The sequence below is a fragment of the Opisthorchis viverrini genome (assembly GCF_000715545.1).
Source record: "Opisthorchis viverrini unplaced genomic scaffold opera_v5_374, whole genome shotgun sequence".
In the NCBI taxonomy this organism is placed as follows: Eukaryota; Metazoa; Platyhelminthes; class Trematoda; order Opisthorchiida; family Opisthorchiidae; genus Opisthorchis; species Opisthorchis viverrini.
Window position 1 is genome coordinate 233882 of NW_008752035.1, and position 17566 is coordinate 251447.

The 17566-nt window shown below is 46.8% G+C and overlaps 2 protein-coding genes across 2 annotated transcripts in view; one reads left to right on the forward strand and one right to left on the reverse strand.

Annotated features, from left to right (window-relative positions):
- The window catches only part of T265_10531 (hypothetical protein), a gene marked incomplete at both ends in the record, with an annotated part of 41552 nt that overhangs the window by 18776 nt on the left and 5210 nt on the right, over positions 1 to 17566 (reverse strand). Inside the window, 6 exons of the mRNA XM_009176925.1 lie at positions 7340 to 7669; positions 7938 to 8258; positions 9619 to 9819; positions 12790 to 13125; positions 15610 to 15843; positions 16249 to 16569. Coding sequence (XP_009175189.1) covers positions 7340 to 7669; positions 7938 to 8258; positions 9619 to 9819; positions 12790 to 13125; positions 15610 to 15843; positions 16249 to 16569 — 1743 coding nt within the window. The remainder of the gene's footprint in view (positions 1 to 7339; positions 7670 to 7937; positions 8259 to 9618; positions 9820 to 12789; positions 13126 to 15609; positions 15844 to 16248; positions 16570 to 17566) is intronic.
- Positions 6498 to 6689, forward strand: T265_10532 (hypothetical protein; the record flags this gene model as incomplete). The annotated part of the gene is made up of 1 exon (XM_009176927.1): positions 6498 to 6689. The coding sequence occupies one exon, from the start codon at positions 6498 to 6500 to the stop codon at positions 6687 to 6689; it is 192 nt and encodes a 63-aa protein (XP_009175191.1).

Genomic DNA, 17566 nt, shown 5'->3' on the forward strand with positions numbered 1-17566 from the left:
AGAACGCCACTGACATCGGTTGGCAGCCATATCTTGTAGTGTCCCCAACCAGGCATAGTGAAGATCACGCGGTCCCCATCCTGGAAGGCGAGTAGCACCGACAGCACCCAAGCGTTTCGTGATCTCCTTCGTACCCCTCTGCCAAGTCAAGGGTTGGCCACCTCTCTTTTTACACCACTTTGAACTGGGCATGGAAAACAGCAGACAACTCCGTAGATTAAGCAGAAGCCATTCACCATAAAATGAGTAAATAGTCAGCTAGAATGTTGTTCGACTAGCACATTCGTCTTAAGGAAAAAGAATGATGGCATTGCAAAACATATCAACGCAAAGGGCGAGATGGCTCAGTGGTTAAGAGCGCGAATTTACTGACCGGAAGCTCCGTGGTTCGAACCCGACCTCTGTCGCTCGACTTCCGCTGTCCAGGCTTGGGCAACCTGGCAGTATCCCAGCCCTCGCGGTCCCATCAGGTGGCATGGCAGCTAGGCACCGAAAGGGTGATACAGCTGAGCGGTTACGGCTATTTACCAAGTCACATGGCATGACCAAATAATAATGGCTGACGTAGCGAATCGTTTCCCGGTTTGCCAGTGCGACTCAGTCATCAAAGAAAATATCCTGGAGACAAGAAACAGCCAACTTGGATAGACTTTCAGTCTACCGACTGTTGTGCGTGCATCGAAGATGGCCAGTCATATCGAAGCACTATTCCACGACAGAACTCTCCGAAAAGAGGCCACTACCCTGGAGCCCACGACCACAGTCCTTAGTGTACCACTGTCCAAAAGAGATGCCACTCCAAGAAAAAAACAAGCACTTTGTCTACCATACTGCTTTCTCTTCCGGGGGGAGGAGAGGTGAGATTGCCGTGACGCTCTGTACCCGAACCAGCCCCAAACCCGTGTGATATCCCATCCAACAAGTAAACAGGTGTACGCCAATCCACCAATTCAATAAAAGATTCAACGACAACACACGAAGGTCCAACCTACCCAGTTGATGTCGAACAAGCATCTACTCGTTTGGAGCAGAAAGAGGAGCGGATAATCCCGTATTGTTTCCCATCTTGTCTAACGGAACTTGAACAGTGTTCGCAGACGAATGTGGCAGCTCCGTGGTCGGATTTTCTGGGAACCAAGACCGAATGGGTAGAGAGGGAGAGAGAGCGGAATTATAAAAACCACTTATGAGAAGGGAAACTTGCAAAATCTTCTGTACCACAGTGATTTATGTGTGCATGTTGACCAATGATCATGCGAAAATGGGCCACCGTTACAAACCATAGAGACAAAAGGTCAGCAAGACTACATGGTGTGAAAAAAACTCGGGGTGGTGTGCAATGATGGTCTGCTAAACTCAGTCAGTGTGAGTGTAACGACACTGCCCATACTGGTGAAATGATCTCATGAGTGCGTTACAGTAGTCCACCCAAAACACCACCCGATGTGAAAGCAGTCACAACACAATGATAACAATGCGTTCCCCTCAGGGTCGAAAGAAGTGTTGATCACAGCCCAAACCCTCAACAAATAATCTTCCCAAAAAGAATACAACACTGGATTGGCATTCAATGTGACCCGCTAATGACTTTTGTGAACAATGGTCACCAATGGGAAAGATCGAAAACGGTCGTCCAAGATGCACGGAAGCCGCAGGGATTGTTGTGACTGGGAGCACTTTCGTAGAGGTGTGTATGCATGCAACAAAGAATTTACGTTCGTCCTTTAGTGCTAAGTAAGGTATAGCACAGTTGGTGAACTGGGAGCAAATGTGCCCAAGCCATCTTCTGTAGCTAGTTCAGTGCAGAAAGTTTGCCGACCTCCGACCTAAGCAGCTAAGAAACGTCTGACACGTCTTCTTGGGTATAATCCGCATGAGGCTGCAAGATATGGCTGTTTATCAACGCCAGTGGTATTCTTGTCGTCAGTTTCTATGAATGGGCGTCCAAACGCATGGTAGCGAAGCGGCGGTGTTCAATATTTATGCCAAAAATTTCGACGCAATTGCTGTGCACGTGGTATAACAAGAGGTCGACTAAAAGCGGTTCCTTAAGACATCTGGTCGCAAAGAGAGCCGCATAGTAAGAGGCTTTATCGTACTTCCACACCGGACGAGTTAAGAAAGAGATACGGGAAACCCAGGACGTAGAATTCCGTTGACCAGTTTTCTCGAACAGACCGACTGCAGTCTATCTAGTGCCCCAAGTCGGAGACGGTTCACAACCTTACAAGCAATAAGAAATAAAATCACTCAGCTGTAGCATTACTTCGATGCATAGCTACCACACAATCCGAAGCCAGGATTATCATGCCTGGACAGTGGCAACCAGAAGGTCAACAGTGAGTTTCACGTCACAGCTATGTGACCCTGACACATAACTATGTCGGATTACGACACAGGTACAAGCTAACGAAAATGGTGGATGTAATGCGTATTAGAATCGTTCAAGTAAAGATGTAGTCGGCTCTCTTAAACCTCAATCAGAGGAGGATTCGTGCGCCGATTATGGTTCGTTGGACTGGCGTGGACAGGGTCCGGTATGATGTCCGGAGTTATGATGTGCGAATTACAACATACGCACTGTTCTACCTGCTTGCCGACCTAGTGGGGGGATTTGACTTCTGGTGATTGCTCACCCCATTCAGCCACCAGCCTCGCTTAAAAAAAGATTAGCATTACATTATGGACTGGCTAGATATTTACTGATGTAACGGTGGATACTACTGAGGAGGTATACGAGTAGTATGTTTTCTCATAAATCCGCTTTGCGTCTCTTGAAAAATAAGATCTATTACGGAATTTGTCGAGTCGCTCTGTAGCAATTGCTTGCAATCGAGTAACAGTCAGTGAATATCCAGAGTCGGCTCTCTTAAACCTCAATCAGAGGAGGATTCGTGCGCCGATTATGGTTCGTTGGACTGGCGTGGACAGGGTCCGGTATGATGTCCGGAGTTATGATGTGCGAATTACAACATACGCACTGTTCTACCTGCTTGCCGACCTAGTGGGGGGATTTGACTTCTGGTGATTGCTCACCCCATTCAGCCACCAGCCTCGCTTAAAAAAAGATTAGCATTACATTATGGACTGGCTAGATATTTACTGATGTAACGGTGGATACTACTGAGGAGGTATACGAGTAGTATGTTTTCTCATAAATACGCCTCGCGTCCTTTGAAAAGTGAGATCTATTATGGAATTTGTGGAGTCGCTTTGTAGCAATTGCCTGCATTTGAGGAACGGTCAATGAATATCCAGGAAAGTTCAGAAAGACGCGTTCAAGGAAAAGATGGATATGAAGTTTTGTAAACAAGATACATATGAGAGTTTTGCTCCCCTGTAACTGTTCAGTTGGTGTTTCTCTAATAAACAACTCCGCAGCGAAAACCTTCTTCCTTTCACCGTTAGTTCTACGCTAGAATCTGAAAGGTGGCGGGTTCGAATCTCTCGGTGAATTTTCGGAAATCACACTGCCCGTGATTCACAACACACTGAACGATTGCACACCGTTGGGCTGGTTCTGTCTTACACAGCTAAGTCAACGAACTAGACGTTTACACACAAGTAAGTTGTCCGAATCCGGATGGGTTAGATTTAAAACGACAAACGTTAGGTCATGCTTCCGACGGAATTGGTAGCCCATCAATATTCAAGGGACAGTTCATTGCGACACCATCAAACACAACCTAAACATGGGAAAAAACGGTCCTCGTGTGTTATGGACGATTCCTTCTTGCAAAGCAGGTGAGTATTATCAGCAATCACCGTCGATGCATTTTAACACATAGATTCTCCCACACCACAGGCATTTTTGGGAGTAACTTTGTCCGAGAACAAAACGATTGATTACAGTATGGGAGTGGAAAACCCCACCCAAACACGATCGACTAATCACTTCCACTTATTAAAAGCGGATATACTAGTGCACTGATTGTACACTAGCTCCACTCCAAACCGGATACCAACTAATCAATCACTGGTGCAGGCACTTTTTCAAATGTCACGCCAGCATAAGTTGGTTTCAGATGAAAATATTTCCATCAAGGGTGCGATGAAATGTCAAAATGCTTCACCATCTTTTTTTTTTTGGGGGGGGGGGCTGTTTGTTCAAATGTTTCACCTCCGTTGACTGCAAAACTACAAGAGAGCGCTTCACTGCCGTAAAACGTCGTCCCTGTGTCCCGACTATAGTCCACAACGACTACTCAAATGAGCTCTTAGTCCAGCACAACAAAGTGCTCAAAGTGTCGTAGAAACTCTTTGAGGGTGGCAGAGCTAGAAGCCGTTGGAACCAAGCAGATACAAGGAACAGACCGCGGTTGTCGGTACGTTTACAGGATACTCTCATAGATGTTGCCAAACGAACTGCAACAGCAGCTGCCAACAAACGACCATCAACGAAATAGCACTCAAGCGAAAACCTTTCAGCTCGCTGACTTAGAACAATGCTGACCCCAGCAGAACCAACCACAACGACGTCTGGATCAAACTTCCGTATTTGGGTCTTGAATCCTCATTTCAGAGAGACAGCAAACTTCAATAGACAGCGAGTCCAGTACACACAAAAGAGCAGTCGATGAGTGTGGAACGTGAAAAGCTGCCAAGTGAACTGACGGTCGGTCGTGGCGGCTAGCGGACCGGTCAGTCCTTAGGAATAAGCCCGCTGAAATGACACTAGCAATGGGGGAAGGAGCGAGAAAAGAATGAACGTGTAAAACAGGAAGGAGAGCGGTGCCAAAAGTTACCTCCTAGTTCTCCTAGCTGACCAGCTGCATGCTGCAAGTAAAGCGACCCGGCTGATGACCCTAGGCAACAGCCGATATGACATGAAACTAATTGCAAAAGTACAGTTCATGGCTGGGTTGGGATACCGCCAGGGCACCCAGGTTTAGACAAGAGGACGATCAGAGTCTTCAACCAAAAACATTGGTTCAAAAGACTAACTGCAATGCAGCGATGGCTGGCGTAATAGCACAAGAACAGCCTTTGCTTTCAAACAAGCAAGTCGCCACACATGTTCCGACCCTAACCTGAAGGACCAAGAGACTGTTAGGCATACCTGTATCCAATGATATGAGAGGCTCTGTGAGTGTCACAGGCATCTTCAGTATAGCTCAATGAATTATATGAGTGCTTGAGATAGCTCAGTTGTTAAGGCGCAAAGCTACCGACTGGAAGGTCTGTGGTTCGAACCAGATCCCGACGACTCGTCTAGGTTTTCGCATGACAGCTATCACCAAAAACGTGTTACAGCTGAACAATTATTTTTGAAAATTCTACATAGAGGTGTGGAAACCGTCACGGTAGCGTTTTGGTCTCTTCGTGACAGGTTCGAACGTCTATTCACCAAGTGCCAACAGCTGTGCACCTTGACCGTGTCCTTTTCCATATTACTGAGGTCAATGTCAGCGAAAATGTTGGGTTTGTGCTGGAGTCCTCTGTTGGTTACCATGAGAATATCATGCAAACATGTGGCGTTATCAGCGTGTTTTTTGGGACGCTTGTCCCAAAAATGGATGAAAATGACGTAGTGTGAAACTGTGGGTGATACTACTACAGGGTGAATGCAACAGCAACCAAAACACCGGGCGAATTCGTGTTGAATTCGAAGATTTTGAGGGGCATCGAAGGAAAAGTTTTCAACTTGAGCAAGTCGATCTAAATGAAGAGAACAAACTGCCAGGAAATCGCACACCGGAATTGTTGAGCATAAAAGGAGGATGGACAAACCATCAAGGAATGCAAAAGAATACGAAACGCTGGTGAAAGAATGAGTGATGGTGGCACATACCGCCATAGAATGCGGAAATTTTAAGACAGGGACTGTGATTCGCACCACAGCGGCTGACAGCCGAGGCGCTGGAAATCAGCAAGCACCAAAGCGTGAACACAATCGAGGGTGTGGAACTGGCGAGCCTATGGAAAGCAGTCGTAGATAAGCCGAGTTGACACGTGACTGTGTGGCTGTCAATGCACGTAGAATCCCAACCTGACCAAAGTTCACAGAATCCCTCTTCCTTACACAACTATGGTAGCTCACTCACACAGACGGACGGAAAGTGCAAACGACGTTGAAAAGAGATCATCACGTGAACCGAACCAGAAGAACTAGACCCTGGGCTGGACCCAAATCCATGTAGGTCCCCCCATCGGCCTAACGCTTAATCACCCACTCTAACACACAAAATCCCTCGGCTGACAACCAACAGAGATTAAGCTTGACTAGGCTGATTGGTTCTTCTTCCGCCTTAAATCTCGACCAATCTCGTAACCTAGTCACTTGGCCTAACCAAGTTTTGTGTCAAAAGCAAAACGTTGCCCAGCAATAAATCTACCGATTGTTACCAAACTTTTCTAAAAAAAAGCCCGATCTGTTCAAAAGGAACGCCACCAAAAGTCAAATTTTTTCAACCAAAAAGCTGTACGGCAAACATGTGAGTTGTTTCAGTCGCATGAGAACGTTGTGTTGTGGGAAAAACAGTATACTGAATTAATCAATGCCGCACAAAAGACATGCACGAGCACAAAACACAGTCAATGTGAACCACAGTGCTCGGGATGAAAGCACCATCGGAAAGCTGACGTTTGTAGAATTCCAGTCACGTGACCGACCGGACAATCGACTCGAGGAAAGAGACAGTACACTGAAACCGTCACACGATGTTCCTGCTTCAAACGCATGCGTATGAAATAGCAGACACAATCGCTAAGATCGGAAGTCGAGTTCAGTGCTCCCCCCTCTGGTGTGGACTCACTAGAAAGATTGCTCCAGAAAAGCAGGATGTTGTTCAAACGAGAGTCACGTGAGCGTGACTTTCGCTCAAATCCCGCAACCATCAAAAACTACGATCGTTTAAGGCCAAAGAGTACAGAGTTGTGCATGGTTTCTAGCAAGTGACATAGAAGGGACTATGACAGTCTGTGCAGAGTTGGTGCTGGATATAAAACCATTTGTTGAGTAACGAAAAAACCTGGGCTGTGATGGATATCGGCCATAAAAGCAGCAGAAGAGTGCACAAATTGTGAGTGATGAGCCACGTGCAAAATGGGACAATATATGAGTAATGGTCATGATGTGTAAGGAAAGTGAACAATACGAACCTGAGTACGAGCATTAACTCGGGTGCTTGGAAAAATCAATAAGTGCACAACCGGAGAAAAACATACGTGATCGTTTGCCTTGTAGCTCCTGTTTTGTTGGACAATATACATATATTTAATGGAGAACACCACGGACAAGCGAAAACACAGAGTACGAAGTTGTAGCATATCTGAGCTGTTACGTACCATCATCGACAGCATGACATCAGTGTTCAACACCGATGCACCACTGCCGTACATTAGACGCATGAGAAAAGAATTCGAAGTTGTATTGAGTCCTGAAAACCTTACGGGCAGCAACAGCAACGGGGCCAGAAAGCCAATCACATAACCGCTGTGGGCGACCACAGTTGACTGATTGGGCGGTTTCAGACACGACCAAAGTAGGGTCGCACGAGTACGCCTGCCAAGACAAATAGTATCCAAGACCCTCCTCGACTTGCAACGCAAGAATTTCCATTGTAGCTGAACTGTTATCGCGGTCGGATAGCATTTTTTCTGGTTCAGATAAAATAAAGCAAAAATCTTGCGTTGACTGGCTGTCATTGCACCTGAAGGGCACACGAGGCTGAGATACTGCCAGGTTATCCAAACTTAGACAGTAGTAGTCGGGGTGCCGCCGGTGAATTCAAAACAATGTCACAGCTTGTCATAGCTACTCAAGGAGACCAATGTAAACTGTGATCGGATTCCACCAGATTTAGGTAAAAGGCCCGAATGAACCACATTGACGAGAAGGAGGGTGATTAAGTGGACACAGTGACGGTTGGAGAACGGGCCCATCGAGAAAAATTGGAAAAACTCAGATCATGCAGTACGGATCATCAGAAACTGACCTGTTGCAGTTGAGGATGCGATCGAAGCCATTCTAATCCCTGTGGTGCAAAAGAAGCCTGCACATGCGAAATATGACCTTCCGTTGGAGATCCTGTCGACTGTCTGGATCGATCCAGTTCACCAAACGAAGCTCGAAGGAGTTCAATCTCAGCACGGTCTATCACTCGGAGTTTACCATCATCCGGTGGGTTGGTACTCGTAGACCCAGGAAGAGATGATAAGCGCCGGTACAGTCTGAAGCTCACATCCTCCACTGCGTCTGAATAATTGCCCGTGAGGTGCTCAGGGAACCAGGCCGGCAGTCGACTCAGGTATTCTGGCTGTTTTGAAAGAAAAACCAATGAAAATTCTAAATTTTTCTCACTTCAGAATTTGTCTCAAAAACAAAGATTATCAGCCCGTTGGTTCCAGAACTACTGACGGAAAGCCTCACAGAGAAGACGCTAACGTGAAGCAACTGATTACATTACGCCTTCAATAATCTGGGACGAGTTGACCGCGTTGAGGCCCTCCGAGTATAGTTCCGCATTTGATGAGTGATCTGAGCAACAACTTCACTTCCAGACTTCTCAGGACTAGCGTGGCCCACCGAATGAGCTAGCAACCTACGGACCCCATGTGGTTTGAAGTGAATTAGAATAAACTAGAGATAAGCTGAGAGCTTCAGTCGAGTCATGCGGTAAAATCATCTTGTTCACAAATGAATGCTTATCTGCACATACAACGAATTTGGTGATTAGGTATGGAATAAGGTTGATGGAAGTCGGGATCCTACCTGATGAGTCTTGAAAAGTGAAGCCCGGTAGTAGGTTGTCCAGGACGTTTCAACGGTGTTGTCACTAGTATCGTATCAAAGTGGATACCAAGTCATTTACAGCGATTGTATCAGGGAACCCACATAGGCAACGATACAACGACTTCAAGGCTCCATAAGTCTAGGGAACCGGAACGGGCTGATCAGTTGCACGCCTCGATAAGCAACCTCACTGACACTCACCTCTGCCGATCAGGTTTAATACAGTACCAGTAAAATCGGAGCAGCTCGGGAGTTAGGACATGTGCTCTCAAATGGTAAGTACATGATCAAATCCACTCTTGACTTTTCTTCTACGTGTTTCTTCGAAGCAGAACGACAGCGAAGCTCTAGCTAAGCAATCCAGCTCCAAATTGGGGTCAGTGGCGTTCTACCTCTTGAAGGGTTTCCACTCACATGCAACAAGAAGTAGCCACGAAGGTAATTAGCTCAGCGTTTTTTACTTTCCGTTACCATCCTACAACCTGTACCCCTCAGACCTTTTGGGAAACTATCCTTTTTGATGGACGGTAGTTGAACCCGTGGAGCGCATCGAAGCGGGAATCACGAAGCCAGTTTGTCCGCACACATAAATCAATCTGAGAACCTCGACATCTGAATATGATAACAGGCTGTCTGAATCCAAGACCGTAAAAGTGAAAGTGCGATCCCATGGCTGAACAAGAAAGCTAGTTACAAACATGCAACAGTTGTTGACAGTTTTAGGGCTGTGCCTCCAGAAAAGGATGGTGGCCTATGGAACGAATTGCTTGACGAGTGAATGAATGTGTGTTCTAACAGAAAAGGCAGGAAAGCCTAAACAAAATGACAATGAGCACAAAACTTTGCCAGTAATTTTATGGGGAAACAAGGTGAATACAACTCACTTCCAACCAACTAGGCTTTTGTGGTAGTCCGCCAGGCAAGCTACATGTATCGTCCGCCACTTCGGACGTCTGTAGGAAGTGAACCCGCTTAGAGCTGCCGATTCGTTTCGACACAGCGGTGTGGTACGACCTGATTCCATGACCGATCGGTAGGGTTAAGCGACGCCCTCGGTTTAGAACAATACCGAATCCACTCAGATTCTGAAAACAGATTGAAAAAAATAGGAATCAGTCACAAGTACGATTGATCTTGCTGGGCGATGACGAAGGTCTCGAAGCCGCTGTAGGACGAAGGTGGAAAAACACCGCTGACACAAAAGTCGTGACAGCTGGTGCAAGCACTATACCCAGAAATCACAAACTGTACAAGGTGAACACGATTCAACATCAACTAGTAAAGGTTAAAGAAAAGCAACCGTGATACAGAATGAACATAAACTACTGAAAAGACGGGATTCATCGGTAATAGAGTGCTCACTCCCACGAAAAACCTTGTCCTATCCCACGGAAAGCATTTATCGGAAGTCAACTTCCGGAAGAAACGAAGAGGATACATTCTCTGATTGATTTGCCCCTCAGGAAAAAACAACACCAATGAAACTGTTTGTGTGGCCGACCTGGATTCAGTTAAAGACTATAGTTTCGAAAAAGATATTCCATAGATATAGCTGGTACACCAAACCGCTACATGCGAGAACTCTTTTGAATGAACCTGATGAGCACATGTACAGTTGCTGTTATAATATAAATCGGAGGTAATAACGTTAAAGGTGAGTCAGTAGTGATCAAGTTTGCAACAAGTACCATTCCTATTGTCGCCATACTTTTACGGTGAATTATCTCATTTAAAGTTTATGGCGATCTAGATGAAGAGGCCGGTCACCAATATACAGGGTCCCCATGCCTCAATCAACGATAAGAGAGATGCAAACGTATGGAGTGTCACTTCTAACAAGCAGGAAAATTCTATTCAAACAGGCTGTTTGGACATTAGGATACGGTTCTTGCTGACTAACTGCTCACTGAGGAACACCTCTTCAGGCATACAGTCTGCAATCCTCTGGAGATATTTTCTCGAAGAGGGGTGTGCCGTAGTGAGAAAAAGAAAACACGTTGTGTGGATCTTTAGAAGCAGCAGTAATGCTAATATCGGATGCACCTTGAGCCATTCGATGAAAGACCACCAGGATCTTGACGGAATTTCCTGGCGCGGAGTAATCAAATCAAGCCTGCACGTGCCCAGAGCTCCCGTACCGGGGTGTTCAATCTGCCCCCTCCTCAAGGTGCGTCAAAAAACCACAGTCTATGAATACCCTTCAGAAAGCGAACGGAATTGCTGGAGTAGGATCACTGCAAATCTTGGTAGACCCGGTGAAGTGTTCGTACAGCAGTGAAATGGACAACGAAATTATGTGCAGCTGTTACAACATCGTGAAAAAACATCCAAACAATTGTCCGCAAAAATGACCAAAACAGGTCGAACAACAGCGGTTCCCTGAAGAATGGAGTTTAGGCCTAGAATACCCCCCTCAGGTATACAGAACATCGTCGATTCTGACGAATCCTCTCCTCTATGTACGGTCCCCAGGGGCGTCTTCAGATTGGCCGCTCGTCCCCCATACTGATCTTTTGTATACGTGTTGCTTCACGAAAAACGACGCATTATTGAAATTAATATTACTCTCCCTACCAACTGGACCCGATGGTCCACTTTCCTAACGCTTGCGCATTCTGTATGCGGGACCTATCCACAGTACACCTGCATCACACAAGGCTCTTTTTGCCCAGCCCGGTATTAAATGGAAGCGACCGAGAGGTGGATAGTGTATGACCTGGCAACAAAGTACGAAAACACTAACACAAATGGTTAATGACATTGGCAGAAATGACCCAACCACACAGTCAGTGGCGCCCGTTTATCAAAGCTATCGCCTCCAACACGTAACTGAACATGCCATCGTCTCCAATGCTTGACTGTATGTCCCACACTTTCTGGCGATCGAAACAGTACCAGCTGGAACCATTGTGCCTATGGTACACGGGTTATAGCTGATAAATTGGTTGATGGATTGTAATCTGAGTTACCTTGTCTACTGATATGGTATACGGCTAAGTTTGAAGAACCGCGTGTAGCAGTTTACAGTGCAGACATGCTGCAGTGTGTGGTATGATGAGTCGATAGGATAACTTAGTTATATCCAAAGCACATTGGGTACGGCACCGGCTTCGATACCGAGTACACAGAGTCAGCAACCGAAAAGTTCAATGGAACAGCATCATGAAAGTGCGAAAGGTCTGGATGATGTTGACGCAGTCTATCTTCCAATACACGGCATAAGTGGCCATCTCTGTGCTTACAGCCCCATGCGTTCAGCTGTAGCACCCTTTCGATGCCTAGCTGCCATGCCACCCGAAGGAAGCACAAGGGTTGGGATACTGCCAGGTTGCCCAAGCCTAGACAGGGGAAGTCGAGAGGCAGAGGTCGGATTCCAACCACGGACCTTCTGGTCAGTAAATTCGCACTCTAATCACTTGCGCCATCTCGCCCCCTTAGAGCCTCATGACTCCACAGGAATCTGCAACGAACAACCGGCATGCAACACCTTCGATTTAGTTGTGGAATTTGTAAAAAAATTTTAGGAGTTGTGGTCTGTTTTAGCTAATGATGATGAGGAGGGGTAGGACAGACCCCGCTGTCTTGAGAGCAGTGTTTAACAACCAAACATTGATAGATTATTTTCGACCGAAGCACAAATGAAGTGTTCAAAAGACAGAGTCAGGAGTTTGTCACGTGCAGTGGGCATCGAATTAGCGAATGAGAGACCGCTGACTGCAGGTGCTAGAAAAGTTCACATATCACATGATGCAAGAGTCCCTTTCATCCATCTTGGGTTAGTCAATCAGCAGCCTTTTACAATTTGAACAGAAATGCAAAAGTACGGCTGAAAGCAAGGTAAATTGCAGGACAACACCGGAAGCATTAACACCAAACGGATCTGTGATCTAGGACCGCACTCTTGAAGAAAGAAAGAAGCATAAATTCTCCAGTATTTCACAATTAAGTTCTCGTCCTCTTATCAAAGAGTTCTTCCAAGGGTGGTTCAAGACACATTTCATTGACGATAGTGATAGGGGTGATAGTAGTACCACAGTTACATCGTTGAGACTGACCTTAGATTCACAGCCCTCATCGACCTCAGTCACATTCACTTGAGGTAATTCCGCCGAAATCTCCACTGTTCCGCTGACGAACGGTGAGAGGAGATACAACTTCTCGGTTACCTGCTGTAAAACCGTAGCTGGTAGGATACCAATCGGTTGAAACATTTCCGTTTCCCGTTTCTCCTCATCATCAATAACGACCTGAGATAGGCAATTGCGGACCAGCTCAAAGCGTTCCTCTGGTTTGAGAGTTTCCAGCCAAGAGCGAAGATTATCCAAAAGAGTTTGTGAAATGCAACAACAATCCGAGTTCATTGAGGTTTGAGCGCATTTTGGCGTCCCAGACTAAAAGTAAATGTGGAAAGAAGAACCATGGTACTGACGGTTAACGGAAATGGACACAGAGTAGAAACCCTCTAAGATCATCCCTCTATGACCTTTGAGACAGTTGTTCCAAATACATTGTTTCAAAATTAAGAAGTAAACAAGTGAACAAAGGGACACACTCAAACCTAAGGACAGGGGGAGATCCCACAGCCTCTGCAGAGCCCTGTCTCTCCGCATGGCTGAGATTCGACTAACTCCGGTGGTGGAAGGCAACCCAATCACCCAAGTACAAACCCGTTAAAAACGGCGTGTGGAGGTGCACGAATGGTAATGGGGTCCCAAGAAGTGCGATTCACCCTGCGTGCGTTTTGAGTCACTGACCGTCCATTTTTTTGTTACCAAACGGAGGTAATAGCTTATGATGTCCATTACATCTAGAACCAGCAAGTCCGTTTAATTTGAGCATTCCCATATCTGTCAGTCTCATTAGTAAGCAATAAAAGGGAAACCAGTAGACCCGAATTCTTTCTTGAAAGCGTTTATCAGAGCGCAAACTTTAGGCCATACTAGGAGTTAAACTCAGGTCACGTGGTAGGCGAGACAAGTGTTACCACTACCCTACCAGTACATACTGAATGTATTAGAATGGTTACGAGCAAACACGTGGGCACAGTGATCGATAGGATTGCTAAGACGCCCGGAAAACTCGGTGTAAGATCCGGGTGGTTATGGATCTCATAGGACGATTGCGGCTATTAGATCATACGCAGTTCGTAGCCAGTAGTCAATAGGAGCAGACAGACGTGGGGCAGCAGATGATATATTGAGGACTGACAGGAACTGGTTCTACAGACAAACGGACTAGTAACCATCATGAACTAAGCAAACGTACAACCAATAATGATGCAATCAGCAGGAGCAGAAAATAGTCAATGATGCAGCAGAGATTTCTAAAGCCAGCAACAAGTAAGTACCAAACGATGTGTAAACATACATATGGGGGCAGTCTGACAGTGTGAGTTGGCCGTATAGAGATAACGGCACAGGAGTCAGTACGTTCGGGATGTGAGGGACTGCCTTTCGGTTGGCGGCGCGACGCGGCAGCTCGTGTCACGTGACAAGTCAGATTATGCGGTTTCGTCCGTTTAAAACAAATCTCGCCAAAGGCTACGTGACAAGTGCGGTACGTAGGCCGCTTAGGGTGTCAGATTAGTGCAGCGGATGGCGCGTTCGCCCGCCGCCCAGGGATTGTGTGTTCGATACCCGGTCGGTCCGCCTTCCCATCAGAGTGGACGCTCGAAAATGGGTGCAACCGAGACGAAATTGCAAGCAGTGGCGGACGGGCAAAGAAATATTGATATCAGTTACTGGGGGATAAGCAGACCTTAGGCAGGGACGAAACAGGGGGAGCAGCAAGGAAACAAAACAGGGTCATAATAAACGGGTAAGTCACGTTATTTAGGAGTAGTTAGATAACAAGGAAATCTAGCGCGGTTCATCGTTGATTCACAGGGGGAATCAACACTCGGTATGTATCCTGGTTGCGCCGATCGATAATCTAGGCTTTCAGCATTTCCAAGTAATGTTTCCCTAAACTTCACCAGGGTTTCTGGTTGTACATATTATCTCGTGAATAGTGCTGTTCCTGTCTTCACGCAATCATTAGGCCTGATCCATATCGAATGGGTTCACGCCACATTCCTATTGGGGGCCATGATCAGTGCCAGTCTCCGGTCTGACATCAGACATTAGATTCAAACGCTTTCACTCGCGTTTTCTGATTCGGATGGAGTCAACTGACGGTAAACGGAAGTGCTGCGCCTGTCAGACGGTCGGGTTGAGCACACCCGTGACGGATGTGCACTAATCAGAGCGATAAGCGAATCTGGTGCTTCCTAAAACAAAAACCATACTGAGGCAGCAGAAGCACTTTTCTTATGAGCACCAGGGATAATCTCCTGCAAACTGTGATCCAGATGCATTTAAGCGCTTAAGATGCCTCCTAAACAACCGCGCGAAAGGGAACCGGCAAAGGACTTTTCTGCCGCAGTACATACCACAGATGGTGGTCACCATGGGTAACCCCCATACGGTAAATAATAAGAGTAATCGCTCAGCTGTAACACCCTTCCGGTACCTAGCTGCCATGTCACCCGAAGGAAGCACGAAGGCTGAGACACTGCCAGGTCGCCCAGGCCTAGGCAGAGGAAGTCGAGTAGCAGAGGTCGGGTTCGAACCACGGACCTTCTGGTCAGTAAATTCGCGCTCTAACCACCGCGTGTGGGGCCATCTCTCCCCCAGTACGGTACGTGAACACAGAACTCCAAAGATGTGAGGTGGGATAGAAAAAACTTTGAAGACCACAAGTGAGAGATCTGTGCACACGTGCAAACAACATGATCAAGCGAAAACAGACAAAGTAAAAGAGAAACGGATGTATTGCTAGATGGGCGCGTAAATACACAAGCAGCATGGGTTACTTCAGGTACGTTATGCACTCACACTATGTGTACTGACAGCGGGATCGCAAGGAGTGACGTTCTCTTTTTTCGAATCCGAAAGATTCTCCGGCTTCCCACCTCGTAGAAAAGAAACTAGCAGGGGGAGGACTGCTTTCCGGGTGACTTTCATGTTATGGAAGATGCCAACAAAGACCACTTCCTCACGCTTATCAAACTGGAGTGGTTCGGGTCGGAGGTCCAATCCGTTCGCACTGTGACACAAGTATTCAATCAGCTGAGATAGATGGAAATAAATAGGGTTGTGAGGAAGAATAAAGTTAACGCCGCTCGAACGCTCGAATCGAAGATGCCCGATTCGAGTGAGAGTGCAGCTGTAACGAGAACCAAGCATGAAGTTGCTAGACTTAAGAACATGTGCTAAAGAGTGTCTGGGGCATAGCTGCTGTGCGTCTAAATAAAGCACAAGAGTCGAGAGACTGCCGTTTTACCCAAGTCTAGACAGGAGTAGCCGCGATACCGGGGTTGAGCCAGACACACGGACCTTCTGATCAGGTTTTAACCTATTCAAAACGCTGTTTAGAACACATGCGGAACTGTTTCACCAGTGATCATCAGCAACTGCTCGCCAAATCGGTAAAGCATACAATGACGGGGTGACGCGTGTGAAAATGCAAATTACCTGATCGCAAGGAGCTTGTCGGGGATTGGGTGAGAAGATAACCAAACCTATCCTAGCTGTACGACGGTCGAATGCCGGTATAGAGTTATCCGGCGTACCCGTCTTCACCGGTGAGCAACCAACGGTGATGCAAACAAGGAATCTGGCCGAGTGGGTGGTACACATTCGTCCGGCTGCATCCACAAACTCCGGTGAGCGAACCAAAGTCTGTGCAGAGTTAAAAAAAAGAAAGAAAGCGTCTGAATTAGTTAAAGTTAGAGACCAATGGTAGAACCCAGAGGATCGAGAAGGATTCGTGCGCTTTTTTGTGGTGTCGTTGCCCTGCATGCTACCGGGAATGGGAAACTTGTGCCAGATGAGCTCCACTCATCACCTGCAGGCTTCAAGGAACATTCTGAGGGAAAATAGTGCAACCTAGCGTATTCCGTAAAACTTAGCTGTGTCTGAGACTTTCAATTAGTCAGATTCTCAGAGCTCCTGTCGTCCGGGTACTTTAAGCCTAAACTTACGGTAAGTCGAGTTGACCATTGTTCACCTCACCCAATTGTCTATACAGAACTCCACACACGCGAAAAGAAAACGTCCAGCTGTAGCACCCTTCCGTTGCCTAGCTGCCATGCTACCAGAAGGAAGCACGAGGGCTGGGATACTACCAGGCTGCCCAAGCCTAGACAGGGGAAGTCGAGAAGCGGGGGTCGGATTCGAACCACAGACCTTCCGGTCAGTATTCGCGCTCTCCGCATGTGGGGCAACCTCGCCCCCACACGGTCCTCATCTGACTGGTGACGAAGACTGGTGGAAGAATGAGTGGAACATGCTATGCTCTCATCTGTTACGAGTGTCTGACTGAGCCACGTGAGTCGATTAAGTGAACACCGGATTTCGTCGAGAACAGCACATCTCAATACCGTCAGAGGGACCAGACAACGGCGGCAACCACGGTGTCGCACGCGGACTCTTCGAACGACGGATAATCAAGGGCCTGAAAGATGGATTGTGAAGGCCTGCGAGGTAGAGAAGACTTTTCTTGAAGGAAACACTCGACCAACTCACCAAAACAAAACGGGTCTCAAAAGGATTGGCAAAAATATGGAACAGAAATTCGTCGTCATGAACAATGAGCCAAGTACTTTGAAGACCAGTTCAGCTGGCCTCGTCCAACACAATCACTGGTAAAAACAACGAACCCGAACGAAAGATCGACACCAGCTTGCCATCGGGAAAAGAAATCTGGTGCAAGATACCATCCCTCTAACACGATAAGAGACTTGGCCTGGATGATTTGAACCCTACATGTTCCATAGAAAGTGGTGAGTGA